The following is a 9,730-nucleotide window of genomic DNA, read 5'->3' as shown; positions in this document are numbered from 1 at the left end:
CAGAGCTGTATAATTAGGGGCACATACTTGATTTTTTAACAACCTCAACCCATATAGAAAATAGCTTATATATGTTCCCTGAAAGCAAAGAACATTAAATAAAATTTAAATTTAATTTTCATATATATTTTTCATATATTTCTTTAAAATAACTATATTGTTTATATTCCAATTGTATTTCTAACTAGTGCAGTACACTGAGAAAATTAATGCCTTTTTATTTTTTTAATACATTTAAAATTTATATTAAATAAATCAGCTTTTTTATTTAGTCAGCTTTTAAAGCTTGATTACTAAATGCTAAATACATGTTTTTCTACATTGATTTATTTGTCATTACTGTGTAGTCCTTGGTCATGTTATTTTGTACATCTGTGTACCGCTACAGTCACTTTATTAGCTGCCCACCGAATCCCAGCAGTCAAAATGAATCGGTTCATTAACGAATGAATCGGTTGAACACCTAGCTAAAATACATGCCTGAAACGGACCGCTGGAAGGAATCGGTTCGGTAAAATGACTCGAATTTCCAATTAGTACGGTTCTGATGAAGTAGTCTCGCGCTCCGACAGGACCGGAGGGCCAAAGCTGGATGGAGTGGGGATACATTTTCCTCAAAAGTAAATTTAATAAAAAACCTTCTAACAGTCTACTGAAGTTCACACTGACTCTGAGTATAAGAGTTTATAACAATATAACCGAGACTGGCTGTGCGGGGCTGATGTAAGAACCGGTGGGGGCGGCCTGTGTTGAGGTTGCGCAATAGCTGCGACTCTAGCAATAATGATGGCTAATAATTAAATAATAAATATACTGAGGAGTCAAAAAAAATCATATTGTAGTGTTTTGGTTTTTATCTATAGAGATACAGAGTTTTACCTAGAGTAAGTTAGATATTTTTTCTAGTGCATTTAGAAACAGTAAACATGTAACAAAATACCCCAAATCTCTATTTAACAGAGTTACTTCAAGTGACTGCATGTTAAATTCTCCAGAATTAAGACTTTAAAATAGTGCTTCTCATACTGTGGTATGCTTAGCATTCCAATGTGGTATGGCAGATGAGATATCTATGTATATATATATAATGTGATGCTCACACTAAAATATTAAGGATTCTAATCTGTAAATTTTTCACCTGTAATTTTAGATTTGTGTTTACTGTGCACATCCTTTACTGTGTATTAACAGATCATCAGTTCAGCGTCACAAATAGCAGTACTTAAAAATATGCTGTCTTAATGGACCCCATGTCCTGCACATTTTATAAATCTGTACAAAGAATCAGGCATTATAAGACAATTTTGTTCCTTCAGCAATGTGGTGCGATAAAAACCTGTTTATTGAACTTGTTCTGACAGAGAATAGTAAAATGCACCCAAAGAAAATTCATCATAACATCCATTATGACTTCAACCTAAAAGAGCTCAGCTTTATCATTTCTGTTTAATATCAGAAATGATAAAGAATATCAAAAACAAAAACACTTTATAAACATTTCCCACATTCTTTTCTCTTTTTTTGTTTTATCCACAGTCAAACTGTTATTTACAAAGTATACAAAAGCGTTTAAATCCAGGGAGTGAGAGCAGTGTCCACACAGTCTCTGAAAGGTGCAGAATCCAGTCTGAAACCACTAATGTCCGTTTAAACCGGTGTCAGATAATCCTCTACTGGACTCTGTACTTGTAGAACCAGCAAAGACCTTTAGTGAAGTTCCAGCCCAGGGTGATGGAGAGAACATAGAGAAGTCCAAGCAGAGCGAAAGGGTAGAGGAGGATGACTGTGTTCTTTAGGAAGGGCAGTGCTAGAAACACAAAAAAAAAAGAGACATGGGAAATCTATTTACTGATAATTTAAAAATTCACCACCACAGTCTTCGTATATTCACATTCATTTGAAGAAAATTCAGCATAGTATTAGTTAACATTTTATCATTTTCTCTGTTCATACAGGGTTGAGGTGCATCCATCAGAAGAGTCTGAAAATTAGCCACAGCTGTAGACCAGCAGTTTCAGACAAGCAGTTCCAAGGCGTGATGTAGTTTTTGAGAAGGTAATGCAATGCAAGCACAAGCTGGTTCACTCTAGCTAAATATTATTGTTGAGTCTGCTAAGCTATATAACTAATATGTATCTAATTTTTTTGTAAATGTATATTAGCTTATGTGATAATCAATGTCATTTGTTGTCATCAGTCTGCCTGTCTGTCTGTCTATCTGCTTTCTATCTTACTCCTTAAATGTGGTACCTGTTACTTTCAGAATATAAGAACATCAACCTGGAAATGTGTAGTCTTTTTTTTTCTGCAGGCTTGATACCGATTTTGGGATTATTCAAAATTCAATAATCCGGTGTAGAATCTCACATAGAACCTTGTCAAAATTAAAAAGGAATTTTATGCTTGCTTAATAATTATGTTTTGAATTATTAGGCCACATAAGTTGTGAATTATATCTTTTGGTTAAGATCTGATTACACTTAAAAACAAGTGTTTTGGGGATATTTCTGAGATACAGCAGTATCATAACCACTCTATCATTAAAGGAGCTTTTAAATTTAATGTAAACCAACACAGAAACACAGCTTTCCCAGTACAGTTCATGCCACTAGGTGGTGCACAGGTTAGATACTCATGCTTAAAGCTCAAGACTTAAACCCATGCATATGTACATGAAAGAATACGTTTTATAATGCACAATGTTATAATGCACATGCAACATGAAAAGGGGTTTAGTGGCTAAATCTCAGGAACATTATATAATAATATTAAAAGAAACAGAAAGTAAAGCAGGTCTCCTGTGATTTGACATTTTTTCTATACAGCATGATTTTCTTCTGCAGATTTTATTATCTATTATATATTGATTATTTTTAAATTGTTATTCAGATAATGTTTTTCCTACATAAGGATAAACAACATCAAACCAAAAAATAGTAGTAAAAAGAAGCAAAAGAAAAGAATATATACATATAAAAATATTGGTCATTTTATGGTACTGAAGATCATACACTTACCACTGTAGCCAAGGAATGTGATGTATATGTAGTAGCCAATGGAAATGAGCCACAATGTATTCCCTACGAAACATCCTATGAACCCATCTGAGTTTATGACCACAATATCTATTAAAACAGAAAAAAAAAAAAGTTAGAAAAAGACAACAATAATTTATGCTGCAACTTACAGCCTGGGTATAAAGGGGTGGTTGATCAAAATTCAAATGAGAATACTCACGATTGATGAAAAGCAGCTGCAGAAAATGCAGAATCACCAACAGAGGGTAGAAAGCATTTAGATGGACATCAAAAGCATAGCCCCATTCCACGTCATAATCCTTACTCCGGTGTTTCATCAGGTATTTATTAGTGATAATCCTAGAACAAAAACACAAGACAGATATAATAAATAAATTATTAGAAAATCACGATGAATGATTGATCATTTAAAGTTCAATGTATATGATTTATAAGTGGCTCTGCTATTTCCCTCACCACATGAGTGTAGAAATGAGAAGCCCCACTCCGATGCAGTCGATGAACACCACCCACAGCAACAACTTCAGTGTCTCAACAAAGCCCATATCCAGCACCAGGCCAAAGCCCACTGTGGACACTGTGGAAAAAACACACAAAACAACACATTTACTCTCATTCACTCAAAAAACAAAGGCAGGGCAAAGTGTTGCAGGCTACCTTTCATCTCCCTGACTGTACTGCTGATGAGGCTTTTGAATATGTGACATTCAAATATATGAATGAGAAAATATTTCCTATTTAACATTTGTTTACTGCTATAAAAATAGGGGATATTTATTTGAATGTCTGTGATTTAGTAAAGTTTAACATCAGATTTAACATTAGAGGTTTTTTACAGCACTATGAAATAATATCAATTCTTATGAAATAATGTTCAAAAGCAGTCCAAGGTTCAATAAGGTTCAATAAGGTTCCAATTTGTGGGTGTGCAGCGTGAATGTAAACAGTCAGATTGGATTTTACATATATTTTTACATGCGCTTAGTGCTGTAGATGGCTCCCCCTATAGGAAATTATTTTTCTGCTGTCTTTACAACAAAGCCAGGCCTCTCTTTCTAATCACCAAATACCAGGGTGCTGTTTTAAATATGACAATCTGATAAAAACTATAGTTTGTTGAGTTTGTCTTAAACACAAAAAAAAAACATGATTTTTTTTTTATTTTATTTTGGCTATTGCGCTCAATTTCCACACAGATTCTTTATATAACCTGCGAGCTGCCTCTCTTTGTTGAAAGGTGGGACTGCTTCCGTAAACAGACGCCATGCTGAGCGTTAGAAGCACTCCCATTATATTTCTGACAGACTATGTGCAGAAACATATCAAATGTAGGTGCATGAATACAATTTTAGAAACACATTTGTTCACATTACAGAAAGATACATGCCACTTACAAATATCAGCAAAAATCTAAATGAATTAATGAAACTTGTTAAGTGACTGTAGACTAAGTTTATGTTTTTGTCTCAGCATATCAGCTGCTTGTGTTGTCTCATATTTAGTACAGTCCCACGTTCCCACCCCAGGTCCTCTGTATACTGACCGCAGAGCCAGATGCTGAGCATCACCAGGAAAGCAGGGTCATCCCGGGCCCACTGGTCTTTGGTTTGTTTCCGGTAGTGGAAGTTGCGGTAAACTCTCTGCGGTGACGTGAACAGGTAAAGCATCTGCCACACTGCAAACTCAAAGTCCATCTGTTTGAAGTGCAGAAGCCTGCGGAGGTATTTGTAGCGCTTAGCACTGGCTGTGTGCCGTGCTGCATCCCGCGAATTCAGGCTGCCATTGCCCTGGTTCTGGGGGGAATACGTGGTGGTGGGCAACATATTGCTAAAAAAATGGAGAAGAAGAAGGAAAAACAGGTTATTATAGGTGGGCTAACAGGTTAAGAAACATAGTGTAATTTGTATAAGCATTTATGATTAACCTTCCGTTCAATTCCTATATACTGGTGTAAAACTACAGACCAAATTTAGTATTCTATTGATGCACACTTGATTAGACCCCCTCTGACTACTTAACTACTACTTGGGTGGTACATCATTGTCCACACAGAGCACAAGAAGATCTCAATGGTCAGAAATTGACTGTTGATAAACGCCCACAGGATAATTAACCAACTGCACCTCAACAAGTGAGCTACTGTTTCCAACACCACCAAGTCTCAGTGTACAGATAAGGTCCATCACACATTATTGGTGTCTCTGTTTACACTAACCTGACACAGCACATCACCCAATAACCATGTTTAGTATGTGTGTTTGCTCAGGGTAATCTCATATAATAAGTAAATTAAATTGACAGTTGACAAATAAGTTGACTCTTCATCTATTCCACTGCTAGGCATACAAGTTAAAGACCTGTCACTCTGCCTTTAGGAGCCTTTAGGATAGTCAGAGACCCCACCCACACTGCTCATAGACTGTTCAGCCTTCAGCCCTGTGGCACATGCTAAAGTGACATGTACTGCAAGACTGACAGATTTAACAAGTGCTTCTTCCCTCAAGCCATCAGACTGTTCAACTCTCGCTAGCACCACACCCAACATGCTGAACTTTTGGGAACCCACCACTTCAAAATCAGATCTGTTTCAAGGATTTTCAAATATAAATATTTTAATTTAGAGCATTTATTTGCAGAAAATGACAAATGGCCAGAATAATTTTAGAAAAAAGCAATACTAATGTTTTAAGATTTCAATCACAGCTTTAATGTGTCTTGGCATGCTCTCCACAAGTTTTTCACGCTGCTTTTGGTTGACAGTATACCAAACCTAGGGCAAAAACTCAAGCAGCTAAGCTTTGTGTGATGGTTTGTGATCCATCTTTATGTTGATCACATTCGAGAGGTTTTCAATTATTGTCATGATTTTTCTTTAATTGTATATTTTAGATCTGCCATTGGAATCTAAATATATGTTATTCAGCTTTGCACTATATGCTGTGTAGTCTTAATAACAATACAATTCACGTTGTTATGAGGGGCCAGAGTCCAGGATAGTATGGGACAGTATAATGATATGCCTCTTAAAAACACATTTCACTCAATTCGTAAGTTAGCAGGTCATCGTTTAGCATTTTTAATTCAATTCATATACACTTTATAACCTACTAGTTGAAGCAGGACAGTCACCAAACTCTACAGGACTCCAGTGGCCACTGGGGGAACTGAATACTCCCACTATAGCAATGGTAAAACATTTTTTAAGGGTAAAAACGTAGCTAAGTAAAACTATATGCATGGATCAGTGCAAATGAATGAGATCAAGCATTAAAAAATAAACTTGAACCTCTCAAAGTAATACAAGAGGAAAAATAAAAAAGGACGTCCACTCATGCCTCAAATAAGCATTTAACTCGTAAGTTTGAAGCACTATTTAGCACATATAATCACTCGGAAGTAGTAAAATGTAAGGGAGTTGTGTATTACACTGGAATAAACAGAATTTGCCTGTATACACAGTGTCAGCGCTGTGCTGCTGCTGGCGCTCTCTGGGCCTCTGTCACTAATGTTGACACTGTTTAAACACCACCAACACGCAGTTCAGCTCAAATCCCACCCTCAGCTCCCTCTCCCACACTCCCCACAAACATACACAGCTCATACATACCCACTGTCCACGCAGAAACCCCGCTATTCCCGCAGAATCCGCACAGAATCAGCGCAAACTCGCCCTTTATTCACAACTACAAACTCCACTCTGCCTCCTCCAGCTTCCTGTGTCATCCGAACACGTAGTCACGTCTTGCGTCATGTACGTCAATACGCTTTTTTGTAGTCTCAATTGCAACACGGTAAATGTAGTTCTTTTAAGGTGTTGCCCGTCAAGAAATGTAACAAACCAAGTAAAAACGTTATACATTATTAAATCTGATAAAACAGATATCATATAAACCCACCAAAACGCAACTATTGGATTAAAAAAAACAACATTACCTTTAAATTTCATTGCAGCTATAGGTCCATAAAAATAGTAAAAACAAAAAAAGTACAAATATTTTTTTTAAATAACTTTTATTCACACTCTTTTATATTTTATAGTCATTCAATAATTTGTTGTTGAAACAAAAAGTCTTCCGTACTACTTTTTTATTCACAAATAAATTTATTCACAGAGAGATTTTTTATTTAAATACATCATACCTAAAATATATTTAAAATATTAAAATTCCCAATATTAAAAGTCTTTCCAGTAGATTATGCCAACATGTACAGCTTATAGTAGTATAATAGCTTTTTAATACATAAACTCGATGTATTTTTTATAATAAATAAATACAGGACAAGAAATGCTATAAAATATTTTTTCCTTTTATATGTCATACTTTTTTCTTTCTTTTTTAACTTAATTAATTGATTACCAACGTATTATTATACAAGCACGATGTTCAAAATGTATATCTTATTATTTGCGTAATATTTAACCTATAAATGTAAAAAAGATCTAATCCAGTAGAGGGCACCATAACCTTAACATTAATGAAGGTCTATTTCTTTGTTGTTCAGCTCCAGTTCTGTAGTTCTTCTGCCCTGATGCTACTTGAGGGATATGAAAGAAAACTGTACACAGTAGTATATTTGTTATAATGTGTATATTAAATAGTATAACTGGGTAAAAAAGAGCAGATAAAGCAAAACAGGGGTGTGGAGAGCTGAGTATTGTTATTTGTGGATTTTAAACGTTACTTTAAACGTTTCTATAATGTTATTTGTCTAGCTGCAAACGTTCTAGAAACATTCTAATACCGTTGTAATACAAGCAATTATTTAATTTAATTTATTTCATTATTTATATGTCACACGTTCCAGGCCATTCAATTATTTCTTTAACATTATAAGCTATAGGCTAAATAAAAAAAATAAATAAATAAAAAAATCTCAGCAAATGTTATCTCTCTACTGCCTTTATGTGAAAGAATCTGCTGTAGTTCCACAGTAACAACATTTTTATTTTTAGATCCAAAAGTAAATCTGTATGAGATCACTGCTGGGAGAGTTATTCTGAGTTTATATATATATAAAAAAGTTCTAGTGCTTTACAGTAACCTTTTTTCTTAAAAATTGAACGATTCAACCTGAAAAGGTTCAGCTGCTATCAATGCTCTTCCCATCAAAAACAGAGATAGGAGGCTATTTTAAAAGAAGAGAGAGAGAGAGAGAGAGAGAGAGAGAGAGAGAGAGAGAAAGAATGGATTAACCTGACGTTCCTCTTTCAGGCCATCCAGGTGCATCCATTCATATTAAGTCATATCCTGTTTACATCCTTTTAAAAGTGAATCCTGTGTGTTAGCTTATATATTTTTAATAGCCGCTCGTGTCTCCATCAATCTTTTATACCTTCATTCTCTCCTCTCTGGCCTATAGCCCTGCTACCTGCTGTGTGTTCAGTGCTATACCGCACACATCTTTAAGAATTTCACTAAAATCCATCCTCATGCTCCACTGACACAGTTTATACTCAAGTTCTTCTGTTGCCATATCCATTAAAAGTTTCATTCAGAAGAGCAGTGAAGGACCTGAGTGAAAGGGATGTGCATTCCAAAAACAACTCACCACTGGTGTTTAAAGCTGCTGAGCTGCTGTCAAATTTAGCTATAAAATATGGATTCTCAGATTATATCCAATTTCCTGTGTGAATGATGAACATCTATCCACCTGAGATTTAGTGAACTGCTCAGTCTTCTGCCTGGTGGTTTACAGGGTTAGCATGAGCACTATGGCTGGTCTGTGACCTTTGTTACCCTCAGGAATTAATAACCTTATTTATAGCTCTTGGGGTGTGCTTTCTATAATAAAGCCAACTTTTATGTTTTATAGTCATTCAATAATTTGTTGTTGCATTAAATTGCTGCTTTAGATATCTCGGGTTCAGGGCATTTCTTTGTTCCAAAATTTTAGTTGTCAAAATCCACATCATACGATCACAAAAGAAAGGCATGGATAGAGGATATTTAAAGTAAAATTATTGAAGATAAATGGGAAAAAGTTTGTTATCAAGCACAAACACTATTTATTAATAGTGGATTAAAACTGATCCAATATAACTGGCATATGAGAACATATATAACTCCTGAAAAACTCAGTAAATTAATAGTTTTATAAAAAAAAATGCAGAACAGAGAAGGGAACTCTGTTTCACTGTGTTTGGAAATGCAAACATGTACAAGAATTTTGGGGAAAAATGATTGACAAAGTCTCTAAGCAGAGGTTAAGCAAGCTGCTTATTACATGCGAAACGTCTCATTGCCAGACATTGAAAAAAAAAACGTTAATTGACCTTCTTTGAAAATGTTGGAAATTAATGAGTTTTAGAGACTAAACAGTAAGACTTTTCTTGATCTACATCCAGACACTTTAAAGACATATTATGGCAGACAGCCCTATTTCTCTCAGGTCTTATATTTTTTTTCTAATGTCATTTATAGAATTTAATCACAAATACTGGATTAGCACTTCATGTAATGGCACGGCTGTAGGAATATGCGATTAGTGGAGAAAATTCCCTGGAAATCAAACACAGAAACCCTGAAAACAGGCTTAAAAAGGCAGACATTAAGCAGTGTGCTGCTGAAGCTGAAAGCCTGAGAAAGCCCTGCTCACTTTCCTGTACTTCCTGCAGGAATGTATGTCCAAACACATTAGCAAAGGGTTTGATCACACAAATCCATTTAAGAGAGAACGTCTCATAGGGGAAC

General features: G+C 35.3%; 1 protein-coding gene across 1 annotated transcript; it reads right to left on the bottom strand.

Annotated features, from left to right (window-relative positions):
* Positions 1–1,302: 1,302 nt before the first annotated feature.
* unc50 (unc-50 homolog (C. elegans)) lies at positions 1,303–6,778 on the bottom strand. The gene is made up of 6 exons (XM_007244135.4): positions 6,646–6,778; positions 4,582–4,865; positions 3,495–3,615; positions 3,238–3,377; positions 3,018–3,125; positions 1,303–1,807 (listed from the first exon to the last, which is right to left on the bottom strand). The coding sequence occupies exons 2-6, from the start codon at positions 4,859–4,861 to the stop codon at positions 1,671–1,673; spliced, it is 786 nt and encodes a 261-aa protein (XP_007244197.3). The 5' UTR covers positions 4,862–4,865; positions 6,646–6,778; the 3' UTR covers positions 1,303–1,670.
* Positions 6,779–9,730: the final 2,952 nt, after the last annotated feature.

This window comes from Astyanax mexicanus, chromosome 5 (genome assembly GCF_023375975.1).
Source record: "Astyanax mexicanus isolate ESR-SI-001 chromosome 5, AstMex3_surface, whole genome shotgun sequence".
Lineage (NCBI taxonomy): Eukaryota > Metazoa > Chordata > Actinopteri > Characiformes > Acestrorhamphidae > Astyanax > Astyanax mexicanus.
The sequence above is the reverse complement of the archived record's forward strand: the minus strand, read 5'-3'. Positions and strand labels throughout refer to the sequence as shown.